General features: G+C 39.2%; 1 protein-coding gene across 2 annotated transcripts in view; it reads right to left on the bottom strand.

Moving 5' to 3' along the window:
• The window catches only part of RHOBTB3 (Rho related BTB domain containing 3), an 87,906-nt gene that overhangs the window by 61,245 nt on the left and 10,125 nt on the right, over positions 1-16,536 (bottom strand). The window contains exons 1-2 of one of the 2 annotated variants that reach the window (XM_025387003.1): positions 4,190-4,730; positions 3,788-4,013 (exon numbers count right to left, since the gene is read on the bottom strand). In XM_025387003.1, the coding sequence (XP_025242788.1) occupies positions 3,788-4,013; positions 4,190-4,191 (228 nt within the window). In that variant the 5' untranslated portion in view covers positions 4,192-4,730. Of the gene's footprint in view, positions 1-3,787; positions 4,014-4,189; positions 4,731-16,536 lie in introns of those variants that run through there. The other variant, XM_025387002.1, reaches the window with a different exon arrangement.

Raw genomic sequence — 16,536 nt, 5'->3', positions numbered from 1 at the left:
AACTTCTGAGCTCAGGCAATCTGCCCACTTCGATCTCCCAAAGTGGTAGGATTACAGGCATGAGCCACCACGCCTGGCCTGGGTTGATATTTTAAATATAATTTTTCAAAGTTTTTGTATGAATAGTGATGTAAGGAAAATATCTTTAGGTATCTTAATTCCACTACCAAATAAGTACAAGTAGTTTTCTTCTCACATTCTAGTTAACTATTAATCATTTGTCCTTTTATGTGGCCTTTGGTACATATTTCTAGGATGTAATAAAGCTAGATTAAGAAAATAGCTAGGTGTGACGAACGGGTCCAAAATCTGTTGAGCTAAGAAAGTTCAAACTTTGAAATAATGAATCTAAAACAGGGTTAACAGTGTTTGAATCAGCCAACCAAGGTCTACGTGACAGAGCTTTTATCCTACAATGGAACATTCTGGAGGAGTATCACACAGCAATGCCCTTCTGCAGAGAAAGCTTCTTCTCATCAGTGCCTCCCCCAGTTCCCCATACCCTCCCAGCCACTCATTTCCCACAAGTACACTCAGAGTAACAAGAACTGCAGAATTTTTTGTCATGAATACCCTATCAAAACTGAGATGCGTACAGTATCTTTGAAGGAAGGTAAAAGGACTAAAAAAAAAAAAAAAGGCAAACTATGGACTATAAACAACAAAGGCAAGGCTGGAACTTGGTAGAGGGTGCAAGGGGGAAGAAGGGAAGAGGGACACAGTGCAAGAAAATGGGAAAGCTTCCCAGCAGAACTCTCAAACTGCCAAATCCCAAACCACACAGCCTATTCAGTTCCAAATGCATCTGTTATAGCATTCAAGTTCAAAGTATACAAGTATAACAGAGTGCATTAGTATAACAAGGAAGACAAACGAGATAAAAAGCTAAACAAAAGTGGGGCCAATATTAAGCAGCCATTTAACTGAGAGAATAAATCAAAAGTAGCTGCTTTTCGAATTCCAAATAGTTCAAAATTCCAGAGTTACTGGAGAAGTATCCGGGCAAGAGGAGGACCTTTAAGGGAAAACGTTATGAAAAAATGGGTCTGGGCATCTTTAACTCTGTGGGATTGAGGATGTGAAGACTATACATACTTTTATTTGTAATCCAAAACAGAGCTTCAAACCCTGCAAAGAAAACTGTAAATCTATTAAACTACCTCACTGCTTTTTGTGGAATATTTTTAACAAATAGCAAAAGATATAGAAACGTGAAATGAAATAATAACGTACCACACCAAAAAAACGGATGGGAAAGAGAGAAAGACACACTAAATAATGTGCTACGTCTAATGAATCTGCAGCACATTTGTTTTAAAAGTTCCAAGTATTTAAGGCAAGGATCCAGGGTAAGGCTAAGGATCCATAGAAGAGAACTAAGGAAGAGAAACACAGATATCTCATTTAAACTTCAAGGCAACAAAAACACATCTCTTCTCAAACTATGTCAAAGAGAAAATACTCCAAAGATTTCTAGAATTATGAAGGAAATCAAATTCTCCTACCACTTGTAAATCAGTTCCAGGATTTCCTCTAGGGGGTTATGCAACACAAGGCTTGGAGCCACATTTGGAGAATTGAACTCATCTTTTAAAAAAAATCTGAATTTCTACAGTGAAACTATTTTATTTTACTTGAATGTGGGGCTGCATGTATGAAGAATGAACATCGCTGCCCCAGTGTACTGGTACTGTAGTTGTATACATCTTGAATAACCTGCGAAAATCTTACTTTTGCTTAGTATTAATACAAGTGATACATAACTATACTAAAGTTATAACAAACACTTTATTTTTATATTAGCTACCACTTATAGAGCAGCTACTAAATGTCAGCCTCTATACTTAGAACGTGATGCGTGCTAGTTTCTCATTCACTTCTCAGCACAGCTCTAGGAGGCAGATTATTTTATAGATAGGGAAAATAAGGCTGAGAAGGTAAGTGATTTAACAAGGACACGCAGACCTGAAATGGCAATGTGAGAATCTGAAATCAGATCCTTTTGATATCAAAGGCTGTGCTTTATCTGCTCTGCTATATGTAATATTCTGATTCCGTAATATGTCAAATAACAGTTGATTAATGCAATCAGCTTTAGTATCTCTTCACCAAGTGAAGAAAAGCACCTTATAAAAAGCAACTCTAGAAATGGAATCTCATATCTGAAGATCATTATAACCCAGCAAATTGTACCGGGTTACAAACTTGGTGCCTTAAATAGGGCCAGAGTCTAACCAAACAAAAAGTGATTAGCAAAATAAACCATAACAATCAGCATATGGGAAAAATCCGTACTATAGAGGCTGATTTTCTCCATTTGGAAGATTTCATTTTACTAGACAAAGTGTATGGGATCACAAGCATTGCTGTTTGCAAAATTAACAATATAAACAGGAAAGTGTTAACAGCTCAAATTAAATATAGGGAAAGCAATCCTAACATCCTAATGTAGCTAATTTTATTTTCCCTACGTTTACTCTATTCACCAAACATTTGTTCAACTGCATGTTGAACCGTTATGTTTTTAGGCTGTAAGATCTTTCACGATGAAAGAGTCCAAGTAAAAGAAGTGTTTCATTTGCCTGCATAGACTCTGGTCAGTAAGCTCTCCATCATACTTCTTATGAACAGCGTCATCACTGTCATAACTAGGGGTTTAATAGCATCTCTTAATTGAAAAGGCCTGTTTTTTATTTTACCAAATTAACATAACTTTCTTCTTTAACTGAAAACTTACACAAGTAAGTGATCTTTTCTTTCTGTTACATGGAATTTTGCATAAAAAATTTTTCCAAGTACACTCTACACATTTTTTAGAAAGGCATGATAGTTTCCTATAGCCCTGATTCAGTTTTTAAAATTGCTGTTTAAATGTGAAATCTCACACAATGACAATTCATATTTTTTCAGGCACTAAACTTTCTTGTTATTAAATGTAAACTTAGCTGAAACATACGTAACTCCAATATCAGTAAAGAATCAGAGATTTTCAAATAAGACTAAAGGAAAACATTCAAACGTGATGTTATTGTATACTGAAAATACATGTGTCAGAAAGTAAATTCCTTTCTCCCTTAATCAAACACTCAAGAATCGGGCTACAATTTATCCACTTCACTACAATTTTGTTCAATTATTACAAATTTTAATTTTTTAAGTTTTCCAAGCAACATTAGTAATATTATTTCTGATTTGAGTCACTAAGACAAATGGCTAATACATAAAGAGTATTTGCATTATTAAAATTAAAAGTTTTCAGAGATCAATTAATAGTGCTATAAATGAGTCATTTAAAATTAACTCCCAGTCCCTGTCTTTTCCTCCGCTTTCCAGAGGAACTATTTCTGAACTGTCCCAGTGAAAAGTATTTTTGCCTGTGTTGAGCTTTGAGAAGGCTGTATTTTTAGAACACCAATATTACACTATCACCCATAGGGTAGGCATAAAAAAACACTGCTTTCTGCTGGTGAAACTTAGTGACCCCGTCCCTTGGAGTTGGCACATTCAACTGTCAGCTGCCTACCAAGGGACAACCCACAGTCGTGAAGTGTACCAGTAAGTGCTCCACATTCCCACTGGGGCCTTCTATCTTCCTAAGAGTCTTCTCTGACGGGGCTGTGCCCTGCCCAGTGAAACAAAGGACCGAATATTTTCTCAAAAATGTTTAAAAATTTGACCCATGTAACGCGGACACTCCACACTCACGGAAGTGGGCAGAAGGGGGAGGGGGCAAAAAAGGAAAGAAAAGCTTCTTCAGCCTTGGCGTGGAGCAGCTGCTGTTCCTTACCCAGACGGGACAGTCGTGGACCACCAGCTTGACATTCCCAAACGCACTGGCCTGATACTCGGTGAACACTGGACGCGCGACCGTGCTGGCCGCGTTCAGCAACAAGCTGCTCTCATCCCCCGAGACCAGAGGGCTTCTCCCCAGGTAAGTGCGGATGAGCCCCGACGGCCGGTTGTCCTGGTGGAACGCGTCCCCCTCGTTCCCCAGCGCCACGATGTGGATGGACCTGCACGGACAGAGAGGGGGCGAGGGGAGAAGGGAAGCACGGTCAGCGCGCGGGTCTCTCCTCGGAACAGGAAGTGCAGGGGACAGCGCGCTACTAGGATGGGTACCAGCCCCCGTCCCTGGGGCGCACGGCACGCGCTGGAGAGAGACAATGGCAGGACGGCGGCGCGTACGTACATGATCTCAAATCCAAGGGCAGGGCGGCGACTCGGAGAAAAGCAGCGGCTTACGGCCTCACGGGGCTCCCGGGCGGCGAGTTCACCCGCAATCCGCTCATCCCCGGCCGCGTCCCTCTCGCGCGCCTCCACCGCGGCGGGGCCGACGCAGAGCGGGGCCGGGGCCGCGCCAGCCAGCGAGCGAGCCGGACACCAGGGCGGGCTAGCGGGCGGGGGGCAAGCTGCTGCTACTCAGAGACTGCCCGGGAACATCGCCGGGCGCGGGACCGCCGCGCAGCCCCGAGTGGACGCAGCTGACCGCAGTCCCCTCTCCGCCGCGCCTCCTCGGCTGGCAGCTATCGCCTCCTGCTGCTGCTCCCGCTGCTCCTCCTCCTCCTCTAGGCAGAGAAGGGGGGTCAGGGAGATCGGGGCCTCCGCCCCCTCGGCGGACCGGGCGCAGCACGTGCTGGCCCCGGGGGTCGAGCGGACACGGGGAACGCGCTCCCCGCCGAGGCCCTGGAGCTCCCGCGGCGGCGGCCGGACACAAAGGAGTGGCCCGCGCGAGGCGCCGCGGAATATAAATTAATAAATACAACGCCCCAGCCCGAGAGCTCCCGACCGCCAATCCGCCTGCAGCAAGTTTGTTCAACTCGCAAGGCCGTAACCAGAGCCAGGAAAGGGGGGTGGGGCGATGGGGCCCCCGCTCGCTCCGGACTGGAAAAAGGAGGTTAGGGAAGCTAGGGATTCCAGCACGAGTGCCGCCCCAGCAACCCGCTTTTCCCCCCTCTTGGCTTTGACCGAAAGTGCTTTACCACGACTGCCGCTTTGTCATTTGTCAACATGCGCTACAGCTGTTTTCTAAAATCATACTTGTGAGAAAAAATAAAGGCAACATTCATGCCGCTGCAGAAAGGGTTCTTTGTTCGCACACCAATTAATTTGCTAATGTCGCCTTGGGGGGATTATTTACTATTTCGAGCTATATTTAGCGTATTTTAGCGAAAACTTCAGGATTTTAAATGCTGGGCTTTTTAGTGTGATCGTTTTTAAAGGAAGTTATGTATGGGGGTTTAATGTGTTGGTGAGTTAAATGCTAGTTTACTTGGAGATTTTTCTGTACACATTATGGACACATATTTAATAATAGCTCCGCAGACCAACTGAAAACATAATCATGTAAATGCAAAGATACTTTAGATTCTTTCATAATAATGCACTGAAGTAAAGGCTATGAATATCCCTAGCGTGCTTCAAACTACCTCAATACAAACGAACACTGGGATCCACTTACTAACACCAAAATGGGCCAGGGATTACTCTGGGGTTAGACTCCTCCATACAGTATTAAAATTCTAACCAGTACCTTACTCCGTGTTAAAAAGAGTTCTTGCTTATCCTTTTATCTATTTATTTTTCCCTTCTGTAAAATTGGACTGTTTCTTTTCTCAACTGAGCTATTTTGAGGGTATAAAAGAGGGGGTATTGAGTAGGGTAGTAAAAAACTAGGGTAACAGCTTTTTATTATGGGCCCTTCTTGCTCGGTTGAAAGTAGTTTAGTAGTTTCTGGTGCTCAGAGAAGATCTCATAGGAGACATTCTTTATGTGGTCACTAATTTTTTTAAATCTAATTTCCCTTTGCATTTTCTATGATTTCTCTTTTAGTCTCTGGAACCTAAACCATCCTTAAAAATTCCAGCATTCAGGATCACTTTTTCTCTTGGGTTAATGGAAAATATATTTTCTCATCAGTCTCTTCCAGAAACCCATAAGTCAAAAACAAAGACACTAGAATGGATGAATGGATAGAGAAAATGTGGTATACACATGTAATGGACGATTAGCCTTTAAAAAAGCAGAAAATTCCTTCATAAACTACAACATGGATGAACCTTGAGGACCTTGGGCTAAGTGGAATTAGCCAGTTGCAAATCACAAAAAGTGATTCCATTTATAGGAAGTATCTAAAGTAGTCAAACTCTTAGAAACAGAAAGTAGAATAATGGTTACCAGGGGCTGGGGAGAGGGGAAAAGGAATCGTTGTTCAACAGGTATAGTGTTTCAGGTTTGCAGGAAGAAAAAGTTATAGATATCTGTTGCATGAGGTGCATCTTTAGTTCATACTATACTGAACTATAGGACTGAACACTAGAACATTATTAACTAAACACTAGAACATGATTAACGTGGTAAATATTGTTATATTTTATGACAATATAAAAATATTAATACAAAAATGAAACAAAAAAAGACACCAAAGTTGCTGACAACTGGGAAGTGTCAGAAAGGGGGAAAGTATTCATTTTTTCCTTCGTTACTGAATATGTGAGCCAAGCCTGTGCTGGGTAGGCATGGGAGATCCCAAGATACATAAGACTTGGTCATTGACCTTAAGAAGCTAAGGCAATTTGTTACCAGAAAGGGGTCCCAATGCCGACTCCAAAAGAGAGTTCTTGGACCTCCAGTGAGGAATTCAGGGAGTCCATAAAGTGAAAGCAAGTTGATTAAGAAAATAAAGGAATAAAATAATGCCTACTCCGTAGGCAGAGCAGTGTCATAGGCTGCTCAGCTGAGTATACTTATAGTTATTTCTTGATTATATGCTAAACAAGGGGTGGATTATTCATGAGTTTTTCTGGAAAGGGTGGGCAATTCCCAGAACTGAGAGTTCCTCCGCTTTTTAGACCATATAGGGTAACTTCCTGACGTTGCCATGACATTTGTAAACTGTCATTGTGCTGGTGGAGTGTCTTTTAGCATGCTAGCGCATTATAATTAGCATATAATGAGCAGTGAGGTTGACCAGAGGTCCCTGTCACCACCATCTTGGTTTTGGTGGGTTTGGGCCGGCTTCTTTACCGCATTCTGTTTTATCAGCAAGGTCTTTGTGACCTGTATCTTCCGCTGACCTTCTATCTCATCCTGTGGCTAAGAATGCCTAACCTTCTAGGAATGCAGCCCAGTAGGTTTCAGCCTTGGTGTACCCAGCCCCTACTCAAGATGGAGTTGCTCTGGTTCAAACGCCTCTGACATATTAATTAGTTTGTGAATATTAGCACACTTAATCCTTTTGAAAACATTCTAGTTCCTTAAGTGATTAGGCAGTCAGTAAAAGAGATAAGTACAAAGTAAAAGATAAGTTCAGTGAATGTTAGGAAGAGATCTGTGCTTTCTGTGTCAGATAGAAGTTCATAAAGGAAGTAAACATTGTCTTAGATCTTAAAAGATTAAGAGTTTGTTAGCTTTGGAGGAAGAGGAGGTTAGAAGGGAAGGAGTATTTCAAAGATCTGGACAGACATCACATGCAAAGGTATAAAAAAATGGAAGATCATGACTCGTCCTAGGAACAGCAAGAGATGAAGTTAGTGCTAGCATGAAGATTTCTATATTAAAGCAGGCAGAAAAAAGAATGGTGGAGGCTTCCCAAGAGATTTCTGGAGTCATACCTGGTGATACTCAAGCTACAAATTGAGTATCTGGTACAAAGCCTGGCTACATACTCACCAAACCTGTTTTCTCTTCCAAGACAGCTAAATGACATTTCTCAAATTTTGTGCATATAGGTAGAGCTACATGATTAGTTCTCATCAACGGAATATGATCCCTGCTGAGCAGTAGAGAAGTGTGTCTCTCCATTCTCTTTTATCTTCCTGTCTCAACCACATGAAGTCAGGTCAACCTTGAAGCCAGGTGTTTGAAGCTATTGGGACTGCAGTGTGGAACCAGTCCTTGAATGACTAGTTAGAGCAGAGCTTCCTCACAGCATGCATTGTACTGTGATTTGAGTGATAAATAGATCTTCAGTGAGTTGAGCCAGACATTTTGAGGTCAATTATTACAGCAGCAAGTGTTATTTATCTTGGCTAAAAGAATATCACAGATGGTCCATTTCCTGGTATCTTAAAGATCTTTTCATAATTTTCTTATGATCACTTTTTAAAAGTTATTTCCCGTTTATTTCAAATTTTTATTTGTTTTATGTATTTGTAGTTTCTCTCATTAGCACATTTAAAAAATTTTATTTTACCAGTGTTAACAGAACAGATATCACATGTCCTCCAACCTCAAGGTCACTGGGGAACACACAGGAAGGGCTTCCAACCCAAACAATATTTTTTTCCTATTTTAGTGGCTGAAATGCCACCATTTCATATTTACTCTATTAGATGTTCTTATCCCTAAAGAAGATGTAGCATAAGGTACAGTGAGGACATGTAAAGTAATTGGGTGGGCTATTACTAGTCCCCAAATTGTGAATATTCATATACTGGTTTTTGAAAAACATGTTGGTTCCTTAACAGCTGGAGAGGAAGTAAGCATTGGTGAGGTCCGGCCTAGAGATCTAGGCTTGGCAGAAGATTTTTTCCAACTATGTTTCAAGGAAAACTAGGTTTCCATAGAAGAATCTTCAAATCAGCTTGAGGAGGTGGCAGAAAAAGAGTAAGCAGTGAGATCTGAACTCTGACACTGCATCTTAAAGTCAATCAGGGCGGTCTTATTGCTATCTTTATAAAAAAAAGTTTCGTATTCATTTTCATTAAAAAGATGGGTTTTGCAAGGTTAAAAACCAACACAATTTTTAAGACCACTTATCTAGAGCCTGAGTCTTCAAGGTGGGGTACAGAAGATGATCCCTGAAATTCCAGAATAAACTTCTAATCACACCCATTGTTTTTCTACCGAAAAAAAAAGGGAGGAGAAAAAAATTAAGCTTTACTACTAGTTAATGTCAGGATTGTTGCTGGTACCCCAGGCTGACCAGTAAGTGGGCAGACACAAGGAGTGTTGGGGGCACGGCAGCAATAGGATGCACAGTGAGGGGTAGCAGGAGGGCTGTATGTTCACTTTCAACGTACTGCCACATGTTGCAGTTTCTGTTTCTAAGGGGACTTATGAATGATATTTAAATAAACTAATGTTACAGCAGGAACCAAGGGAGACAGTGTTAAAAATGCAAGAAGAAGCAAAAACACCCAGCCAAGCTGATGTTTCTGACACTCTTTGGGAGCCACATTGCAAGGTAAAAAACCAACGACTAATCAGATTTGCCAAGAAGTTGACCGTAATAATAGATTATAAAAAACACTGTTTTAAGTATGAATTTACAGCCATTTTTGGGAACATTGATTTCACCCTAAGTGCATATTATAGTTAATAGATAATGATATTCTAAACTGATTACAATTCGCTAGCAACTTAAAAACTAAACATCAAAGTATTGAAGGCAAACTCAATAAAGTTTCTAGCATGTTTAAGTAGTGTACTATATACAAGTCAATACTTTCAAGAAAAGTCACCAAGAATAAATGCTACAAAGTCTCTTCTGAGCTTTCTTAAAAATGAAAGTCAAAAAGCAGCACACTCTTGGGGAAATAGTTTTCTTCTTGCCAAGATAAAAATATCTAAAATAATACATAGAACACAAATGGAAAAAAACAACTGCATTCCTTTGTTAGCAAATACCTTGAGAATCTTCACCTGAAGTTTTGCTAAACATCCAGTCATAAGTATCTGAACAAGTTAAACAATGTGGAAAGTTTACTATAAGGTTAAACTGAAAGGACAGATGTTTTTAATATGTTCCACTTTATGGTATTTGAGAAATTCTGTTTCAGTTTAGTATTTACTACATTGTGTTCCAACAAATGAAATACATTTTGAAATAACTTTTTTTGTGATCCACTAAAGAAAAGCTGTAGTAGAGAAGACATATTTTCTCTTCTACATCTTTTGACAATACTGTAAACAATAATTGACTGTTTAAAAATAAAAACTGTGTTTTATGCAAAACTTCTTTACATGTAACCACTGACAGATTAGTTGTTTTGACTAAATATTAAAAAAAAAAAAAAGAATAGAAAAGAAGAATTCCAAGCTAACATTACAATGAGAGCAACCACATGAAATTCATTCACAGCATATCTCCTATGCAATTTATTCTAACAAAGAAGCTGGAGCCAGAATACACAACACTGTAAGAGGTTATACAAGTAGTTAATTTTGTAGAAACAAGAATTTTATAGCAGCTTGAAAAAGTTTTTGTTGTGCAATACAACACACATAAAGAAAAGTGCAGAAAAGCTATGCGCATGATTTAATAAATAATTATAAAATAAACATTCCTAAAATCTCTCAGGTCAAAAGTGAGAGCAGTCTCAGTGCTCACGGAAAGGCGTGTGCTTGTGTGTGTGCACGCACGGCGCCCCTCTTCAGCTACAGCCCTCTTCTTCTTTCCCTCAGAGATTATAATAAGCCTGGCTTTTGTAATGATTATTCATTTTTCGTTAGACTTTTACTACCTCTATGTGCATTCCTAAACAGATATTTTGGTTTTGCTTCCTTTTGAACGCTTTCTAAGTGGGATCACACTGTATGTATTTGTGCCTTGATTCTTTTATTCATCATCATTTGTAAGATTAAATGGTGTTGCTGTAGCTGTGGTTTGTTTTTCTCCTTTTCATTGCTGAATAGCATCCAATGCAAATATATGCCACCATTTATTTATCCATCCCATTGTAGATAGACTCGTGGGCTATTTCCAGTTTCTGCCTATTATAAACAAAGTTGCTAGGATCACTTTTGCTTCAAAATATAGTATATTTGTGGGTGTGCTAGGTCACATGGCATGTGTATGTCCAGGGTTCTACACATAATTTTGTTTTTTAAGACATGGGGTTTCACTTTGTTGACCAGGCTAGACTCAATTGATTCTCCCACCTCAGCCTCCCAAGTAGCTGGGACTACAGGTGCATGCCACCATGCCCAGCTCCATAATTCTTTATACACTTAAATATACTTACCATGTACCAGGCATTACATTAAGTGCTTTGCAAATACTGACTCATTTAATTCTCACAGCCACCTTATGGAGTAGGTTCTATTATTATCCTAATTTACTGGAGAGAAAATGGGGCACAAAGAGGTTAAGAAACTTGGCCACATGAAAAAAAGAGGCAAGAAACTTGTGGATCACCTGTGGTCAGGTGATAGAAACCAGCCTGGCCAACGTGTTGAAACCCCATCTCTACTAAAATTACAAAAGTTAGTTGGGCATGGTGGCGGGAGCCTGTAGTCCCAGCTACTTGGGAGGCTAAGGCAAGTAATCCCAGTTACCCAAGTAGGGGGCAGAGGAGCTGGGATTCCAATTCAGACAATTGGCCCCAGGGTCTGTGCCCTTACCCAGTGTTTGAAACTGCCTCCTTCATTATGTAATGTTTGTGATTGAAAACAAGGCAGGTAACCTATAAAAACTCTTCCATATTATAGAATTTTGTAACTCCCTAAACGTTTTCCAAATATAATTTCAATCAGTTCTGAAACTATGTGTTAAACATGTAAAAACGTATTACACTTCTGATTAGTTTCAGAAACAGATGAGTAACATTTTGCAAGCAAGAAATATATTCATCAAATATCAACTAAAACTTTTGCATAATGGGACTGAAAAATGAGAATCATGAAGCAGTTCTTCATTGATAAATTCCACAGATCTTTTTAAGTTCTTTTCAGAGAGCCTTTAAATAAACTGAACATAAAACCAGATAACTGTATTGCTGTGTCATAAAATGTAAACCAAGATTTTAAAATGAGACATATTCAATTGTCCTTCTCCCTGTAAAGCTTTATTCACAATAACTTTTGAGAGGAAAATTTCATAATGTATGTATCATTATCAAATAATGTATCACAATACATTAAACTACGATTGACTTGATCTTCATCTCATCTATTAAAAATTTTCTGTTTGTGTTATATTGTATTCATAGTAATATATGCATGTAATTTATAGCCCTTGGGAGTGTGCTCACATTGTTTTCTGATGGGGTGCTCGGTCAAAAAAGTTTGGAGACTCCTGGCTGGTGTTTTGGGCTGTGCTCTGAAGGACAAGCTTAGAGATACCACAGTGAAGCTGGGCCTGCCAGGATGCAGAACACAGCACTGGGGCTGGCTACTGTGGTAAGGGAGGCTGCGACACAGGAAGTAAAGGAGAGATAGGGAAAAGCAACACAGATAAACTGCAGACCCATTTGCCTAGCAATCAGCTCCGCGAAAAATGTATTTGTATTGTTTTAACTAATGAGAGATAAAGTGTGCAAATTTACACAAAATTTATAAAATTCAAGATTGGCTTTTTTTAAAAACAACAACAACAACAAGAGTTTGCATGTACTTCATGACAGTAACTTAAGCAAAGTAATTCACCAAGACCAATGACCATTTAGTCAGTCTTCAGCAAAGTTGACTTTACTTATTTTATTCCCTGGGTCATTCTTCCCAGAGAACGAGCCTACAGTCTTCTTCTAAATTGTCGATTTCTTTTAAATTGTGAGGCTGTAATCTCAGTTGTGTTTGGAAAAGTCAAAGTGAGAATCTAGAACAAGCTTGTCCAACCTGCGGCCTAAGGGCCGCATGTGGCCCAGGATGGCTTTGAATGTGGCTCAACACAAATTTTTAAACTTTCTTAAAACATTATGAGATTTTCTTTTTTTTTTTTTTGCTATCTTTTTTTTTTTTTTTTTTAAGTTCACCAGCTATCATTAGTGTTAGTGTATTTTATGTGTGGCTCAAGACAATTCTTCTTCTTCCAGTGTGGCCCAGGGAAGCCCTGATCTAGAATGTTATGTACATGTGAAATCCAGCTATCCTAAACTCTTTCAGAAAATGTCGATGTTTGTTTCTTTGTTTGAACTTCGGTTATCTACCCACCTCTATCATTGTGCTCAGTGATGTTTTTAAAACAACTGTTTGGTTTTACAGTTAAAATATTACTTAAAAATAGCAGAACATACGTTTCTTTGAATCAGAGCTCCCTTTTTCTACTAGCATTTTTCAAAGGGTTGAACTCCAAAGAAGTCTGGTAATCTGGCCTTTAATATGCCTGCTCTGTTATTTAGCTCTTGAAAAGTGATAAGACTCTTTTAGGCCAGGCACAGTGGCTCACTCCTATAATCCCAGCACTTTGGGAAGCCGAGGTGGGAGGATCAACAGGATTTCAAGACCAGCCTGGCCAACAAGGTGAAACCCCACCTCTACTGCAAATACAAAAAATAGCCGGGCGTGGTGGCGGGAGTCTGTAGTCCCACTTACTTGGGAGGCTGAGGCAGGAGAATCGCTTGAACTTGGGAGGCAGAGGTGGCAGTGAGCTGAGATCGCACCACTGAACTGAAGCCTGGGTGACAGAGCGAGACTCCATCTCAAAAAAAAAAAAAAACCTCTTTTAAATTATAAAATACCACCCCCAGGGATGTATATAAATAAATATAAGTATTGTTATCAAGCACCATTGATTGTGTATTATGTAGTTATGCATAATTTTTTTGAAGTTTTCCATTTGTAGTCATACAGAAATATAGTATGTTAGAGTTAAGTGGTATAATACTTTGCTGGCATGTCTTCTTTTCAATGAACTCTAATATGTTAAAAAATAGATTTTGTTCAGTATTGCTATAATTTGGCTCATGTTTTAACTGTACTAAAAGCCTTTCCCATCTCCTGCACTCCCTTTGCTTGCTGTGTTGTTTACATGCATCTCTGCTATGGCCATCCATTGGGTACTATCCCAGCTGGCACATTTTACAAACATGCTTTGAAATGTTCTCCTTTTTTATTCAGAAGCTGTCACAGATCATTTCCCCTGACTTCGTCTGCCCTCACACAATACATTTGGTCCTCATTTTTCTCAACTTGTTTATAACTTTTCACTTCTCACTCTATAATCCTGTCTGCAGTTAAAAATTTGATTTTACAGTTAATAGTAATTAAAATTTTCTTAGAGATTTTTCTTTGTTTGAGAAAAGTCCTGCTAATGCCATTATATATTAGGTTGGCAGCTCTACCCCTCATGAATAGTCCTTTTGGCATTCTAATAGATCACCTAGCTGAAACATTTAACAATTTTGGCTTATCTTACAGACATTTTTTCACTTTTTTTTTTTTTTTTCCTGCTCATTTACTCTTTCCTGAGATTCCCTTGGACACATTCTTACTTATTTTGATCTTCATGTTCCTTTTTTTTTTTTTTCAAATGCTGTCTCTCAAGCAGAATCAGATATTCCTCTTTAGAGCTCCTTAAATATTTAAAATATTAAGCTGGGACTTCAGTAATATCTCTGATTGATATTCTCTCCTCTTTCACCTTCAAATTAAAACATATGCACTCGTGTAATCATTCCCATCCTTCCAGTTATACTACTAGTTTCTTTCCCCTGGCTATATTTAGCCAGATCCAAACCCCCTGCCCCGTCAGTAACTGTCACAACTCCGACAAGGCCCGTTCTGTTTCTGCTAATGAAGGAGTGTTTTCAGTGTTCATCTTCAACATGTTCTTGTGTTACCAGCTCCCTCCAGTTCTAGGACCTGGGTAGGACAAGGGCACTCTCCAATTACATTAAAAGGCATTTAGACCTTTCTCAGTGATGTGATAAATATGGATAGCCAAGCAAAGGTCCTTCTGGACTAATCTCAGTGGCAAGCAGAGCTTTTCAAACTTCTCCACTAAGTTAGAGATACCCGAGCAGAGCCTCCACTATTCCCATCCCTAAACTCTCATTCAGGCTGCAACGTAAATAGTGCAGTGCAGGCCCTGATTTCTTCAAAGTCTTCCCAGAGTTTTTTTTGCCTTTAAGTCATAGTGTATCCTTATTGATTTAATATAAAAATAAGGATTACTTAACCACCAGGTAAAATTAAGGGATGTGCCATGTTTAGACTGACTTTTCTTTTAGATAGTTTTGTTTACCACCATAGAAATTGACAAATCATAAGAAGAACCTATTAAATTCTAAGGAGCCAGAAAATCCTTTTCTTCAGTAAAACATGGCAACAAATGACATTTTGTTGAACAAATTAGTGCACAATTCTTTTTGTAGGTGAACAAAAACAAAAGAATAATCAGTCATTGTTACTAGAATGTTTGTCATATTGGCAAAAATCTGTTTTTACTGATCATTATATCTAACTCTTCAGAATCATGGGAAAAGTCTATGAGTCTATCTATGAATAAAAAGAATGAGACACTCAGAAATGTGCAGCCCTGGTATAACATAAGCAGCAGTGAAGTATAATGTAATACAAACAAAACAAAACAGACAAAAAAAAAAAAGCAGAGTTTACTTTGCTTTGTTTTGTTTCAGCACAAGCATTTTAGTGCTCACTAGCTGTAGCCTTGAAATGGAACAGTCTGTTACTAGGCCACCACCCACAAACAGCCACAAATTGTACACTATTAGTAACTCTCCATGCTAGACTCTAGAATTAGGAGACATTTTCAGCCAGTGCATTTTATTAACTCACTATGATCTAATATAAATTCCTCAGTCCTTTTGCATTAACTATGATTACAACAATGTTTTGCTAATGATCCCCATCATGATCTCAAAGATTTTTATTGCAGGAAGTGAAACTGATCTAAATAGAGTCACTATTCTAAACAACTGAGCTAGAAATGTCATGGGGAGAGGCCAGCTGGGCTGCTCAGGCTGGCCTCAGGATGACATTGCCTGTTAAGTCACATTGTCCAAGGCTCATTCTTCAGTTTTGCAAGTCCACAAACTTTATTTTGTCAAGGTGCCCAGGGTTGATCACACTCAGGGGACTAGGTTTGTCCCAATCCAAAGCACAGAGGCCAATGTGTAAACTAGAATACTTATTTGCTCATTTGTAATGGGACTCTCGACTATTAAAGGGGTAGAAACTTATAATAGGTAGCAAATACTGTCTTCCCTTATAGGAAAGTCTACATGGGAAGCCCATCATTATCATTATCTTTTCAGTTCAACAGACATTTTTTAAGCACCTGGATCAATATGACCTGTACATTTTATCCCAAGGATGTTTTGTGTCTATAAACACTTTTATTAGAACTATACCAACACCGAGTTATCACAGAGAGATACCATTTCCAGAGCAAACTGCATTAAGTCAATTTATGCCTTGACCAATTTTCTAAAATTTTCTCTTCTGATTGGCAGGTTCAGCCATTTAGGAAAGACCGGTGACCTTTCTGCATGATGGCATTAACTACAAAGATCATCCAAGAGCCACAGTCACAAAGCCAGTCTCTGAATATGGTTCCTCAAAGAAATCTTATAACTGAACAGGTATGCAAATAATTGCATGTAATGCATATATGTGTTTTACTATTAGATTCTCGTATCAAGTAGTGATGTAAAAACTTGGAATCTCCAGAGCTAGACCAATACTGCTCACTACCCAGTATCAGGGTATTACTAAAATGAATTCTTGAAAATTTTATAGCCAGTTTAACCTAACTTGCCCTATTCCCTGATAGCCTTATTACAGGCCCAGCTGTAATTTATCTTGGCCATCTAGGTTTACCCATCTAGGTTTACCCATGCTTTGCTTCCTGTCGAG

The sequence above is a fragment of the Theropithecus gelada genome, chromosome 6 (genome assembly GCF_003255815.1).
Source record: "Theropithecus gelada isolate Dixy chromosome 6, Tgel_1.0, whole genome shotgun sequence".
In the NCBI taxonomy this organism is placed as follows: domain Eukaryota; kingdom Metazoa; phylum Chordata; class Mammalia; order Primates; family Cercopithecidae; genus Theropithecus; species Theropithecus gelada.
This window is presented reverse-complemented; position numbering and strand designations above follow the sequence as displayed.